The sequence below is a fragment of the Marmota monax genome, unplaced genomic scaffold (assembly GCF_021218885.2).
Source record: "Marmota monax isolate L192 unplaced genomic scaffold, Marmota_monax_Labrador192_F-V1.1 WCK01_AAM20220418_F8-fsc00008, whole genome shotgun sequence".
NCBI classification, from domain to species: Eukaryota; Metazoa; Chordata; class Mammalia; order Rodentia; family Sciuridae; genus Marmota; species Marmota monax.
The window spans coordinates 13,771,278-13,787,991 of NW_026694432.1; the positions used below are offsets into that span (position 1 = coordinate 13,771,278).

Consider the following 16,714-nt stretch of genomic DNA (forward strand, 5'->3'; position numbering starts at 1 on the left):
CTAAAATAAATTAATTCCGTGGAAGAGAAGGTTCAAAGTAAACAAACAGAAAACCACTCAAGAAGAAAACAGGTAATTTACAATAAAGAAACGTCTAAAAAAAAAAAGAAACGTCTAAGAAATATGTTAAGTTAAATCTGAGAAAGAGGTTACACACAAAAAATAATAACATTAATTACATGAGGTCATGAGAAGAAAAATCTTTGGAAACAAGAAAATGACTGCCAAAATAAAAACTTTTGGGGTAAAATAATGGAAAAATTATTGATCAATTAAAAAAATACAAAAAACTAGAAACAATAATTTGAGTGATATGAAGATTAAACTATAGGTCTTACAGCAATCTCCAAGGTCCCCAAGGGGCTGATGTTGTAGCTCAGTGGTACAGCACTTGCCTAGCATGTGTGAAACATTGGATTCAATCTTTTAACAACACATAAAAATAAATAAAATAAAGGTATTATGTCCATCAACACCTCTTAAATATATACACGCATGCACACACACGTATATATGGCACCCCAAAAGAAAGGAATAATGAAGAAGTAGAAGACACAAAACAAAACTTCTGTGAACTAAAAATATGAATATCTAAGATTCAATGAGCCCATCTGATACCAAAGATGTAATGGGAGAAGGAGGAAAAGATACATCCTGATCAAACTTCAGAATTCCAAAAGTAAGAGGAGTTTTTTTTTTTAAATGCATAAACTAGCATGGGGGGAGGGGAGCACACACCATATTTTTTAAAAATGTTAATATGCTTTTTATAAAATATTGCCCAGAGGTAATTTACCTTATGTTCAACCAGTGAAATGACAATCTTGCACAATGCTATAAGGAAAAGAAATGGCACTGATAATAATACCAAGAGGAAGTATGTCTATAATTTATGAGTGATTTAAGGGATTTTGTGTGGGGCATAATCTTTTCCTCTGATGAGCTATTAAACCTAACTCCTAAGATCAGACTGTATCTCTTATCTAAGCCAGAACACAAACAATGAATAACTTCCATATTGTTCTAAAAAAGAAAAAAAATGTAATTTAGACCCTCTACAATTTCACACGGAAAATATTAAAATGAAAATGGGGAAAACAATTAAAATTACTCTGGATATAAGAAATAGCAACTGATCAATGCTCAGGAAATAAACCTAGACAGAAATATCAGGTGTTGCCAGATATGATGGAACACACCTGCAAGCCCAGTGACTCAGCAGGCTAAGGCAGGAGATCATAAGTTTGAGGCCAGCTTCAGCAACCTAGTGAGCACTTCAGAAACTTAGTAAGACCCTGTCTCAAAAATAAAAAATAAAAAGGACTGGGAATGTAGCTCAGTGGAAAAGCACCCTATGGGTTCAATTCTCAGTATGAAAAAAAAAAGGGGGAGGGAGGAAAGAATCAGGTGTTAAAACTTCAGAAAACACTCTTTCAAAATGTCAAAGATTTCAGAATTAAAGTTCCTCCTCTACAGGCTCAAAATCAGACTCTTTGTTTTCCTGCCTCTCCTTCCCTCCTTATCTCTCAAAACAAAAGCAAAGACTAAAACATTGCCTCTTTTTTAAAAAATATTTTTTAGTTGTCTATTTATTTATTTGTTTACGTATGTGAGGTGCTGAGAATCAAACCCAGTGCCTTGCACATGGTAGGCAGGCACTCTACCACTGAGTCACTACTCCAGCCCCAAAACATTGCCTCTTTCTTGATCACCAAACAATTTATAGGCCTGTTTACAAATAGACAAAATTATCTCCAGTCTCTTTTGCTGGAAATGGGTATACATTTGAAAACCCCAGGGAAAGAAACAGATTAGTGGCTGCCCAAGACTAGGGCAAGAGCATGAGGGAGAATCAGGAAACAATTTACTAATGGATATGTACAACTGTGAATACAGCAGTTCCCCCTTATCAGCAGAGGATACTTTTGAAGACCCTCAGTGGATGCCTAAAAATATGGATGGCGCTGAACCCTATATTAGTATACTTTTTCCTATATTTACATACCTATGATAAAGTTTAATTTATAATTAGGCACAGCAAGAGATCAACAACTATTAATAAAACACAACAACTGTAACTATAATAAATTATATGAATGTGGTCTCTTCTCATTTTATCTTATTGTACTATACACCCACCTTCTTGTGATAAAGAAAGATATACAATGTCCACTTGATGAGATGAAATGAGATAGATGAATGATGTAGGCACTATGACATGCCTACTCTGTCAGAGTTGGTTGAAAATAAACACTGATATCTGATAATCCAGACTGCTACCAAGTGACTAATGGGAAGGTAGTATTTACAGCATGGATACACTGGACAAAGGGATGATTCAAGTTCCAGGCAGGATGGAACAGGATGGACAATGATTTTATCACACAACTCAGAATGGGGCACAATTTAAAATTTATGGGGCTGGGGACGTGGCTCAAGCGGTAGCGCGCTCGCCTGGCATGAGTGCGGCCCGGGTTCGATCCTCAGCACCACATACAAAGATGTGTCTGCCGAAAACTAAAAAATAAATATTAAAAAAAAAATTCTCTCTCTCTATCTATCTTTAAAAAAAGAAAATATGCCAGACTCACAAAGTCAAGGGTCTTATAGTTTCTATCTCATCAAAAATAGAAAGAGGAAAAAAAAAATCTCATGAAAACAGATGGGACAACAATATAACAGAGGAAAGGGATCAAGGGAAGGGGGAAAAAAAAGGGGAAAGGTACTGAGAATGAAATTGAACAGATTATGTTATGTGCATCTACAAATATATCATAATGAATTCTCGAGAACTGAACAATAAATATTAAAAAATTCTCTCTCTCTCTAAAAAAAAAAAAATTATAAAATTTATGAGCCCAGTCAAGGATGCATGCCTGTAATCCCAGCAAATCCAGAAGCAGAGGATTACAAATTCAAGACTAGCCTGAGGAATTTAACAAGACCCTGTCTTACAATAAAAAGTAACAAGATCTGTGAATGTAATTCAGTGAATGCTCCTGAACTCAATCCCCATACTGCAAAAAAAAAAAAAAAAAAAAAGTTTTTGTGTGGCAGGGAGCCAAAGGCATGATGGCATACCCTATAATCCCAGCAGCTCAGGAGGCTGAGACAGGAGGATCGCAAGTTCAAAGTCAGCCTTAGCAACTTAGCGAGGCATTAAGCAACTGTGTGAGACCCTGTCTCTAACTAAAATACAAAATAGGGATGTGGCTCAGTGGCTAGGTGCCCAGTTCAGTACCGGATGGGGAGAGGCAGGGGATAAGGAGCCTATGGAAACAAAAAAGAAAACTTATATACTGTTTATTTCTGGAATGTCCAATTTACCACAGTTGATTGTGGGTAACTAAAACTGCAGAATGGAAAAAAGAACAAAGTGAAACTTTGCCTGAGGGAAGACAACTTTATACTAAAAATTACTGCACTGTATATAAAATGACTGATTTTCACAGTATGTTGAATTACAAATGAAAATACTGTACAAATATATTGAGAAGTACACAACAATGAAGTTTAGGTATTAAAAACCTGAAAGACACTACCGAAACAATATTAAATACAGAAATGTTATATGCACATATACTAGTAATTTTAAAAGAGTAACTCTGAAGCAGGTATGATGGTACATGCAACTCTAGAAGGAAGATCACAAGTTCAAGCAAGATCATGTCTCAAAATTTAAAAATAAAAAAAAATTAGTTGAAGATGGACACAATTTCCTTCCTTTCTTCCTTCTTCCCTCCCTCCCTCCCTTCCTTCCTTTCGTAGTGCTGATGATCAAACCCAGTGTCTTACAGGTGCAAGGCAAGTGCTCCACCACCAAGATACAAGCCCAGCCCTCAAAATAAAAATTAAAAAGGGCTGAGAATGTGCTTTAATGGTGAAGCACCCATGGGTTCAATCCTCAATACTAATAGTAAAACTCTTAAATTATATATAAACACATATGTGTACACATGTGTATGTGTGTTAAACAAATAATACATTTTTAATCCCTCAGGATTAAAAATGTACTATATAGTCACCTCATTTCAAAGAAAATCGCACATGTGATGGTACAGCATCAATTAAAGGACAGTCTAGTTTTGGATGGATTTTTAAATTTTGCTTTTAATTCAAATCTCCTGATGACCAATCAATTAACATTATACAAGCAAATAACACAAACATAACTCTCAAATATTGGGCAACACCCCAGAATATCTTCTTGGCCTGTATCTCACCAAGTGGGTAACAACAAACAACAAACAAACTCCCCTGTAGGGGGGAGAACCCTCTCCCCTGGGTGTCTAGGGGAGCTCCCCCCTACAGGTGGTGGCCCACACCTGTAATCTCAGAAGCTCAGGAAGCTAAGGCGGGTGGATCACAAGTTAAAGGCCAACCTCAGCAACATAGCAAAGCCTTAAGCAACTTAGCATTTCCATGTCTTAAAAAATAAAAAGGGCTGCAAATGTGACTCAATAACTAAGCACCCTTGGTTCAAACCCTATTACAAACAAAACAAAACAAAAAAACATGTAACACTCAGCTTCATAATGATACCATTGTTTTACTAAACTTAGGTTTGAGTGCTTCTTGATCATTCTGTATTTTAGATGCTTCCCCCCGCGCCCATGCTGGGGACTGAATCCAAGGCCTCACGCATGCTAAGCATACACTCTACCATGATGTAAACCCCAATCCTGTACAACTTATATATTTATAAATAAGAAATTAGATATAAGCGGTTCATAATTTAGCTTGAAAATCGAAGTCATACTACTCATCCTTCAAGTTTAAATAAAAAGATTTGATTGTACCTAAAGTTGAAGCTGGTTTTCTTGCTATAATAACTATTCTGTAGAGAAACTACAAAACCAAAAAAGAAAACAGAAATGTGGACCCTGATTCAATACAACAAATATCACTGAATTTTTAATCAGCAATAAAGTTTCATAGTTTCTGCTCATTAACTTCAAAACATGTAACTATTGCATGTTTGAGATTATTTTATATACATCATTAAGAGCAATCATTGCACATTAGTTAAGACCTTAGGCCAATCTTAAATTGCTTGATTTTAAATTTCAACTCTGGCCACTTAACAGCTATTTAACTAAAAGTTCATAAAATCTGGATATAGATACCTACTTCATAGGGCTGTTAGGATTAAATTTTAAAAAGTACAAAAAGGACTTAGCATGGTACTTATCAAATTGTAAATACATCCATGCGCAGTGGCAAACACCTGTAATCCCAGCAGCTCGGGAGGCTGAGACAGGAGAATATATATATGTATGTATAGATATATGTATTTGTGTGTGTGTGAGTGTGTGTGTGTGTGTGTATATATATTTGTGTGTGAGTGTGTGTGTGTATATATATATATATATGAATCACTCTTGTTACACTAATAAAAGACATTTCCCTGCTTTAAAAATATTAAGAGTTCACTAAACATTTTGTTTATAAAAATGTACCCACTTTTAAAAATAAAAACATTCAACAAATGACAAGCAGTTCCACATATTTCAAACTAAGCAATGGGGGGGCATAACACATTTTTACTTGCAAAACTTACACCAAAGACTGGAGGAGGATGTAATCTTTATATGGTGTGAATTGATAAACATATCACCTACACACACACCCCAGCCATCCCTCCAAAAAAGATCACGATTAGAAATATACTGGATTCTGGATCAACAATTCTTATTTTTAAAAAGTTAATTTTCTCTTCTACCCCTGACACAAACACTATGACACTTCATGGTGTTAAACTTAAGATCTAAAGGATGAGCAGAAATTAACACAGGTGAACAGGTGGGAGGGGGTCAAGAAAGAACAGCAAATATAAAAATTGACAGCAGAACAAACTGAGAATTCAAAAGTAGAAAGCTTAGCAGGATGAAAATTGAGGGAATAAAGCAAGTAAAGCAATATAAAGCTGATGACAAAGTCATGCATCAAACACTTAAGTACATTCTTCCCAGACAGGTGGTCAGGCATCCCAGTTTATATCTACCATCTTCATTTTGTCTGTCTGTCTGTCTGTCTATCTATCTATCTATCTATCTGTCTATTTGTTATTACTACTGGGGATTGATCCAAGGGCACTTAAACACTGAGATACTCCCCAGTCTATTTTATTTTTTTATTTTGAGGCAGGGTCTCACTAAGTTGATTACGGTATCACTGGGATGCTGAAGCTGGCCTCAAACTTGTGATCCTCTACCTTAGACTCCTGAATGGCTGAGATTACAGGCATTGCCTACTAATTATTAATGTGCTCCCCTTCAACTCTCAATAAAATGTCTGTTTTGCTCACCCTAAGTATCAGTTGTATTTAGGTACTGGACTTTATCTAAGAAAAACCAATGAAGGAGAGAAGCAGCAAAATGGAAGATTTGAAAATGACTATTATGAACCAACGTCCTTTCTCCTATACAAAGTTCTAATCATACCAATCTTATATTATTTCCACTCTTCTGGAAAGACCTAATAAAATCTCACTGCTCTTTGAAAGTACTGCTGTTCAGTGAGAACTTTTCTGACCCTTTTATAAAAATCATTTCTCCTATGAGTCCTTGATTTATATTTCACTTAAGAGTCACTTGTGATAGTTAATTTATGCATGTATCAGTATCACTTTCTAGATAAATCTTTTTTTATCCTAGGATATCCACAGGCCCTAGCACACTGTATTTTGCATAATCTCTCGATATCTTTTAAAATAAATGACTGCCACAGCTTTGCATTTCTCAATATCTATAATGCAAAACTCTAATTAAAAAAAGTTCTGTGATCAGGGCACAGGGAGAAACACACCTGTAATTTTGGTGATTTAGGGGGCTGCGGAGACAGGAAGATCCCAAGTTTGAAGCCTCAACAACTCAGTGAGACCCTGTCACAAAATTAAGGACAACTGGGTAGATGTAGCTCTCTGGGCTCAAACCCCAATACTGCGCCATGAAAGAGAGGAAAGAAAAGGAGAAAGAAAAAAGAAAGAAATTTCTATGATCAAGTAAATATGAAAACCAGAGATCTATGTTTTGGTAAGTAACAATGCATGTTGATTCATTAAATACTAAGACTTCTAAAATTAAAGAAACCTGCATTATTTTTTATCCAGCATTTTCCAAAAACATTTGGTTGTACCACACACTTTTGATGTCAGCATTTAAAGGTCTATAAGTTGTGTGCATTAGGTTTTCATCATTGTGACCAAAAACCCAATGTGAACAACTTACAGGAAAAGTTTATTTGGGCTCACAGTTTCAGAAGTTTAGTCCAGGGTTGGCGGTCTCCACTGCTTAGGGCCCAAGGTGGGGCCAGGGGTGTGGCAGAACATAATGGTAGAATGGCTTGGCGAACAACTTCTCAGGGCCAGGAACAAGGCAGGGAGGGGAAGGGGAGTGAGCCCTCAGGGACCCACCTTCTCAGCCACGCCCCACCTGCCTTCAGTTACCAAACTAAGATGGTTACTGTTATCATCTTATCATTTCACCTCTGGATATCCCTGCATTTACACAAGGGCTTCTGGAGGACTCCTCAAATCCAAACCATAACATAAATTCCTACACATTTTAATACCAAAAAAAAAATCATTCTCAATATTTAATAACAATATAAAGTAATATGAGATTTTTAGTTTCATTTTTGGAATTGGGGATATAGCTCAGTGGTAGAGCACTTGCCTGGCATGATCAAGCTCTGGGTTCCACCACCAGCACCAAAAAAACAATAATAAATAAATATAAAAGATAAAATGGTTTAGTTAATTTTTGTTAAATAATCATTCCATTTAACTATCTCTGGATTTCACTAATATTGTAAAAGCAGGGCTTTTCCCACTTGAGAAGTTTAATAAGTACATAGAACATAATATATTTAACATGTCAAAGAATATTTACCTCAAATAATCAGCCAAATCTAACAAAAATATTAAATGAAAACAGTAAATACTTTGGTTCCTACGACTCTTATTCTTCTAAACCTCTCTCCCTGCCACTTATCAATCTTTCCTAAAATATATAGATGTTATCAGAGTTGTTCTCAACTGAAAATTAATCCACTGAATTGGCAAGCAAAGTTAAATATTTACCTTACCATCTAGTTATTATTAAAGTGGTACCATAATCATTAATTTACCTTGTTAAAAGTACTAGTCGATGCAAAAAATAAAAAGTAGTAATAATGAAAAGGAAACATTTATCAATATTTGCAGGTAACAATTCTCTGCTCAAAAAGTACAAGGTGGTAGACCGAAAAGTTATTAGGAATAAGAACACATCAGGGTGATTCTTTACAAAATACAACACTCAAAAAAGCATTTCTATGAAGAAGCAATAATTAGTTAAAATACAATGAAAAATATAATTCATAAAAATAGCTAATAGCATTTAAAAACTTCAGGATGGGTAGGTCTATCAAGTACAAAGCCCTGGGCTAGATCGCCAGCATTGTGAAAATTTTTTTTTAAAGTTCTGGAAATAAGCTTAAGAAATGTATAAAATTATAATGAAAATACTACAAAATTTTTCTCTGAGGGTAAATAGGTGATTCAACAAGTTCACAAAGGGAATATGAAGAGGTCAATCTCCTCACAAAATAAGAGTGCATGAGAGTGACTAAGAAACTAGACAAACTCTTATCACAGACATCTTAAAGAATAAAGGTAAAAAAATATTCAAGGGCTAGGGAATGTAGCTCAGTGGTAGAGCACTTACCAAGCATGTGCAAGGCCCTGTGTTCAGTCCCCAGTACTCCAAAAAAAAAAAAAAGTATATAATTAAGAATTAAAATATGATCAGTAGGAATATTAATTATTAGTCATTATATGAAATAGTATGTTAGTTCCTTTAAAAAAAAAATTAAATATCCAACTACCATATGACTCAGCAATTCTGCCCGTAGGTATATATCCGAAGGATATAAAAATCAGTATGCAGAATAGATACCTGTACTCATGTTCATTGCAGCACTACTCATAATCACCTAGATACAGACTCAACCCAAGTAGTCATCAATGGATGGATGGATAAAGAAAATGTGATGTCTTCTCTGGGCCTCTCTCTCTCTTCTTCCCCTCTTTCACACACAACATTTTTTTAATGGAAATCATTATTTTTTTAAATACCTTTGTTTTATTTATTTATTTTTACGTGGTGCTGAGGATCGAACCCAGGGCTTCTCACATGGTAGGCAAGCAGTCTGCCACTGAGCCACAACCCTAGCCCCACACACAACATTTTTCAACCTTTAAACAGAAGGAACTGTGGCTCGGCGGCCTAGCACATGCGAAGCCCTGGGTTCGATCTTTAGCACCACATAAAAATAAATTAATTAATTAAGGGTATTGTGTTCAACTACAACTAAAAAATAAAATTTTAAAAATTTTAAAGCAGGAGGATCACAAACTCAGGGACGGCCTGGAAAACCCTGTCTCAAAATAAAAAATACAAAGTGCTGTGGGCGAAACTCAGTGATAAGAGTGTCTCTGGGTTGGGGGGGTAGGGGGAGTCCTGTCATTTTCAATTACATGGAGGGACCTGGAGGGCATTAGATTAAAATGAGATATATGTAGAAGGGTTTTTAAAAAAAAAATCATACTCATAAAACAGATAGTAAAACAAAGACTGGGAGGTGAGAGAATTGAGGAAATGTTGGCAAAAGGACACCAAATTTCAATTAGGAGAAAATACACTGCAGTGAACCTAAGTAACAGCCATGTTGTATACTTGCAAATTGCTAAGCAGATAATAAGTGTTCTCAGTACAAAAACATGGAATGTGGGCTGGGGATGTGGCTCAAGTGGTAGCACGCTCGCCTGGTATGCGTGTGGCCCGGGTTTGATCCTCAGCACCACATACAAACAAAGATGTTGTGTCTGCCAATAACTAAAAAATAAATATTAAAACAATTCTCTCTCTCTCTCTCACTCTCTCTAAAAAAAAAAAAAAACATGGAATGTGAGGTAATGCCTATATGAATAGTTTGGACTTAAGTCATTTTCCACATATATACATAAATGAAAACATATTGCTCACCATACATGTCATTTTTACATGTCAATTAAACTTTAAAAAAACCTTAACTAAGGAAAATGAAAAGAACATCTACAAGTCTCCACAATCTTTTTATTTATTTATTTATTTATTTATTTATTTTAGTTGTAGTTGGACCTTTATAATTTTTATGTGGTACTGAGAATCAAACCCAGGGCCTCGCATGTGCTAGGAAAGCACTCCACTGCTGAGCCACAACCCTAGCCCTCCACAGTCAATCGACTATTACCATCCTTCCTTCCCTTTTTGTTCTTAAAGATGTGCTATCAATGTTCCTCCCATACTAAGACCAATTCCTCCACTTGTGCAGCCAAGTTAAATCACACACCCTCTTACTTTCTTAGGGACACTGTTCTGAAGTCTCTATTTTCTCTCCTACACCATCCATTTTCCCCTTTCTAATGGTTCTTTCCCATACCATACACACATGATATATTATTTCTTCCATCTTAAAAAACAGTTCTCATGTCTCCCAATTCCCCTAGAGCTACTGCCCACTTTTTTTCTCCCCTTGATAGCAAGAGAGTTAGTTAGTTAGTTGTCCACACGTGCTGCCTCTCAGAGTTCTGCCACACATGCTTACCTACTTCAGTAAGTATTTCCACTGAAACTGTTCTTGTCAATGTCATGAAGGACATCTCTATGCTGCTAAACCCAAAGATCAATTCTCTCTCTTAACACAAAACAAGGCAAAAAAATTAGACTATAACAAGCAACCATTTAGAGTGGAAAAACTGGGACCACTATTACACACCAAAATAAATATCACAGGTAAGATAAGCTGGGGAAAAAAACATCCTAGAAAATAAGAAAATCTTTAAACCAAAAACAAAAATCTTCATTAAAATTTTTTTTAAAAGCTGGACCAGAGTTTTTAATATTGCTTTAAAAGATTTAAAAGCAAACTAGAGTTTTTTAATAGCATGTCAATAGTCAATATCTTATTTACAAAGCAGTCTTAAGACTCAGTTAAAGACTCCAATTCCAAATAATAATAATAATGATAAAGAATACAAGTACTAAACATTCATTCTCCTCAAAAAAATCAAACTTAAAATCAGATACCACTTTCTCTGAGACTAACAAAGATATAAGTAAGTACACAAAGAGAAATATTTCCCAAATACATTTTTAACGATACTTCTCGGAAATTTCTCTTTATATAGAAATCTACCTCACTTCATTTACTGAATATATAGATTTTACTGTCTTGTATTGATGGATGTTTAAGTTGCTTCCTGCTTTTTTTTTTTTTAACAAATATAATATTGTAATTGTCATCTCTGAACCTACAATTTGGCTTATATATGTTAGTTTATCTGTAGAAAGAATTCCTAGAAGTAGAATCACTAGATTACGGGACATAGACATTAAACTTTTTGACATGTTATCAAATTGCCCAACAAAAAAACATTCCACCAATATTCACCCCTACCAGGGTGCACTTTGCTGTTTTACTAATTTTTATTTTTGTTTCTCCAGTTTTGAGTAAGACTCTTTCAGTAAAGCTACTGACCATCATTCACGTTTCTAACCATTATCTAATTACAGAATTTTGTAGATGGCCTAAAACAGTGGTTCCCCAACCATTACAACAGCAATAAACACTCAGCAGGAACCTCATACTATGTCACTTTTTTCAAACACATGACTTAATTACATTTAATCTCACCCAAAATTTCATAACATAGTTACTTGTTAACACCTCTATTATATACGCAAAGAAACATAAGTACTGAGAGATTGAGAGGATGGCATATATAAACAGCTCCAAAAGAGTCTCCTAAGAAAAAAGTTCAAATTTCTTAGTAAATATTAGACTCCAGAACCTGCTCCTGCCTTCCCTTACAGCTCCAACTTTTCCTAACTTCATGTTCTTATTACATTTTCATTCCTAAAACAAACACTCTAGCTATTATGAATGAACTGTAGCTCACCCAATCTTTCAGAGGTTGTTTCACTACATCTGGACTGTTGTGTGGTTCTTAACTTTTCCAGTCTTCATTCAAGAGTAAACACTACTCAGCTAAAGTTACAATCTTTTGTGATGCCTTAATCTTGCACACACCCAACTTTCTGAACAAAGTTTAACTCACAACTTTTCCTAGCTATACTGGGGCAGATGTGTCCAATGACAACAATTCTAAAAAACATTACTTAAAAGGTAGATGGAAATGTTATATAGAGAATCAAGTACTCATGCATTTCTGAAGCTGGATTATGAAATATCCCATTCTTTTTATAGTCCAATCTACTGACAAATAACAGGGGTTATACAAACAGATTTTTTTTTTAATTTTTTTTTTTAGTTGTCAATGAATCTTTATTTTATTTATTTATATGTGGTGCTGAGAATTAAACCCAGTACCTTACACATGCTAGGCAAGTGCTCTATCACCACTGAGCCACAACCCTAGCCCAAACAGTGATTTTTAATTCCATTTTGGAGACTATCTTTAAAAAAAAGAAAAAAATCATTACACTTTTTGTACAATGACCTTTAAAATTATACAAAAATTGAACAATCTAGTTGGTTTCTTTCAACAAACTCTAAAAGTTATCAATACTGTATAAAGGATTAGAAATTCTATATTTCTTAAAGCCAGACACCAATAAAGCAATCCTCCAGCAGATACTAACTGGGTATCATATAATGCAGTTCGATTCTGATACTATCTACCTGTAGTTAACATCAGGCCCCACAGGCTGAAAGTCTAGTCCTATAAAACTGCTCCTTACTTTGGATGCCAATCACAAGCCCTAAGTTGTGACCTATGATTCTGACTAACCAGCTATAATTCAGGTTCCCACAACCTCTTCCTCAACGTCAATTTACTAGTAACCAACAGTTCATGGAACTCAGAGCAACACTTACTTATGTTTATTGGTTTAAAATAAAAGAAAAACAAAAACACCTACTTGGAAAAGATGCCTAACTCAAGGTATTGCAAGGCAGGAGTTTTCAAACCTTCTCTAGGCATATTACCTTCCCAGTATTTCCACGTGTTCAGCAATCAGGACACTCTATGAACTCCATCCTTTGTGGGTTTTTATAGACAATGTATTATGATTGATTAACACTGGCCACTGATGATTGACTCAACCTTCAGCCCTCTAATCATGCCTTATCTTTTTGGTAAACAATTGCCACCCTGAAAACTGTCTAACAACCACCAGCAACTGGTCATCCCCACTTCTACTTCTAGAGATCCAAGGATTTCAGAAGCTATGTGCCAGGAACATGGGACACATACCAATAAATGTTTATTCTATGAATAGACAATGTCACACTAGCCTAGAGAGATTTTTGACTGTTCTGTATTGCTGTAAGTCTAGCACCTGCAACACTGCATAACATAAAACAGAAGTGCAAACAGCTAAATCTTTTTTATTAGTTACCAAGTATTTCAAAAATTGTGTAGATTGTGTGATGATTGTTATTATCAAGTACTTCAAAAGTTGCTTAGATTGAATGTGTCAACATCCTCAAGTGTACCATAAATTGTGCAAGAATCTTCAAGATTACACAGAAGATTCAAATAATTTTTTATTCTTTCAACAGACCACTCCAGAACCAATGTCCAATCTGCCTCCTTCACCAACAGTAATGCTCGTTTCTTCCTTTTATTACCCCAATTCAAACATCCCTTACTTATTCTTTCCTAATTATTTTCTCAAGTTAGAAAATGCAACAATTTTGTTATGAAAAATAATTTGTTTTTTATGCAAGCAGCCATACAGCAGGACCATAAAAATGTCCACACAAGTTGAACACATGCAAAGTAATCTCAATGGTCAAAGGGAAAAATTTAAATTGTTACATGATCTTCTGAATTTTTGTCAAAACTTCAAAACTCTGCCAGTTTAAATGTACAGGGAAACGAAAAACTGATATAGAATACATTATTATATAGCTGGCAACTTAAAATAGAAGAAACACTAGCCAGGCCACAGTGGCATATGCCTATAATCCCAGCAGCTCAGGAGGATGAGGCAAGAGGATCACAAATTCAAAGCCAGCCTCAGCAATTTAGTGAGGCCCTGAGCAACTTGGTGAGACCCTGTCTCTAAATAAAATATAATAAAGGATTGGGGATGTGGCTCAGTAGTTAAGCACCTCTGGGTTCAATCCCCAGTGCCAAAATGAATAAATACATACATACCCACACACAAGAAACAATAAGAATCAAAAGTGGCTGTTGTTACTGTTGTTTTGTTTGCTTTAGTGGTGCTGGGTGTGCAAGCAAGCAAGTGCTCAACCACAGAGCAATAGCACCATCCAAAGTGTTTTCTTTGAGCCACAACACTTGCCTAGCATTATGAGAAGCCCTGGGATTCATCCCCAGCACCAGAAACACCACACACACACACACACACACACACACCACACCACACCAAGCACTTTTTCCATGCTTTGCCAAGTTGTCATAATCCTTTCTAAGTTTTTTGTTTGTTTGTTTGCTGCCAAATTCTTACCCTTTACCCTTTCAATCTTGTGAACATCTCCAAGAGTTCCTTTACCCTGAAATTGTTACCAGTATACTTCTACTAGGACATCTTCATCCTTGCTGTCATTTATGTTGAATATGCCTTTACTGTAAGTTACTGTAAATTCTCTTTATGGCCACTTGGCAATTTCAAGTTTTCTTCATTACACAAGTTAGTGAGGATGGCTTCAAAAAAAAGACTATTTTAGCAACCTGTTTTATCAAACAGGTAAAGATACTAACCACTCAACTTACATCAGTCCTTGCAATCTTGGTACACATTTCACAGCAGCATCTATATCTTCTCTAACATCTTCATTTCACCAGAAAGCTTATTATTAATCCATACACATTCTGAAACAATGAAACAAGCCTTTACTGACATAAAAAGTTCTTTAATCTGCTTTTAATTATAGTTTTCTATCAATGTGGCTAACTTCAATATATTTTGGCCTGAATGCTGGAAAAACTGACATGGAGTCTGTTACTAAGATATTTAAATGATGTTCAAGCTATTTGTTTTTTATATTTATTGAACTTTTGCAAGCTATTCACACACTAGCTACATGTAGGCTTAGTGCTTGTCCTCTCTTCTGGTACCTTTCATCATCTTAAACTTTTAATATACAGTTTATCAGCTCCTGTTATCACTTTTCATTCCTTTTCCACATTTTCATCTTTGTTGGCCATTTCAACCCAACTATACCCTTTGCTATCTGTATATAAACTTTGTGTACACACAATAATCAATCCCAAGAGACTTTGAAATAAGGGATATGATTGGTCAACAATTATGACAGAAATTTGTTAATTACATAGTAATTTGATGACTAAAAAGCTAGCATCCAAATTTATACTTCACAATTATAATTAATTTACTATATAATAAATGACATCTAAACTCTATTGTTATGGCACTGGTGTTTGAACTGTGGCAGCTGAAATTCCAAGCACATTGGAACTGTAAGAATTAAGTGTACAAAGAAAAACTTCAGTTATATGAGGAAAATATTTGCTGTCAAATATGCAGCAGAGGGGCTGGAGATCAAAGGGAGAACATTTGTCTAGCCTATGCAAGGCCCTAGGTTTGATCCTTGGCACCACCAAATAAATAAATAAATAAAGGAATAGTCTCAACAAAACTGCCATTTTCTATACTATTACATTCTAGTCATTGCTTTGCCACTAATTCACTAACAAACCTTAGTAATATGAACACAAGACAATTGACTCCTCTGGCACTCAAATTCTTTATAGTCTATATATATTAATGAAGTTAGTCTACATAAAACCAGAAGTTCTCTCCAAACTCTCACAATTCGCTATCAAGCTAGTCACTATGAACTCAAATTAGTACAATGGTAACTGAGGACCTGATAATTAGGGCTTAGCTGGGCATGGTGGCATGGTCTTAGCTGTAATCCCAGCAAGCTGTTGAGATGGGAGGATCACCAAATTTGAGGCCAGCCTCAGCAACTTAGTAAGACCCTGTCTCAAAATGAAAAAATAAAAAAGGGCTGGGGATGTTAGCCCAGTTGTAAAGTGCCCTGGGTTCAATCTCCAGTACAAAAAAAAAAAAAGTGCATAATGTTCTCTCTCAAGATGGCACTTTTCTTAGTCAATAATGACTTTTTTGGGGGTGGTACTGAGAATTGAACCCAGGGCCTCGTGCATGCAAGACAAGCACTCTACCAACTAAGCTATTTCCCCAGCCATCAATAATGACTTTCAAACATATTAACTTTTCTTTTAAAATTGAATCAAATCCATCTTCTTTTCATATTTATTCCAAAAGTTTATATAAGAATTTATATAAACTTTAACACAATTATTATTTTCAGTGAAATTATCTGATACGAACTAAAAATTAAACAGCTTTGTTTCTCCCTAAATACAAGAATGGCTGTCTACTTATTGTAGGTATGTTTATCAATTGTAATTCACATTTCATGTGCAGGCAGCATACTTTTTTAGTAGTGTTTTTTAAAAATTCTATGTTCAATAAACACCAAAGTTCCAAATAGAAGCACAGGAGGTTAAGTTGGATTTTAGAAATTCATAATTCAATAATATGAACCAAATGACCTAATTTCAAATCAAAGAACATATTGACAAGCCAGCTATTAGAAATATTCTATTATATATTAATAGAATGTATATCGTTTGAATGCTATATTTAAA

At 35.1% G+C, this 16,714-nt stretch overlaps 1 protein-coding gene across 6 annotated transcripts in view; it reads right to left on the reverse strand.

Annotated features, from left to right (window-relative positions):
* Zmym4 (zinc finger MYM-type containing 4) overlaps nt 1–16,714 on the reverse strand; it is a 145,833-nt gene that overhangs the window by 87,738 nt on the left and 41,381 nt on the right. Inside the window, exon 1 of one of the 6 annotated variants that reach the window (XM_058570905.1) lies at nt 14,789–14,884. The exons of the other annotated variants lie outside the window; for them this stretch is intronic. Within the exon in view, the coding sequence (XP_058426888.1) occupies nt 14,789–14,815 (27 nt within the window). The 5' untranslated portion in view covers nt 14,816–14,884. Of the gene's footprint in view, nt 1–14,788; nt 14,885–16,714 lie in introns of those variants that run through there. 6 annotated transcript variants of the gene reach the window in all.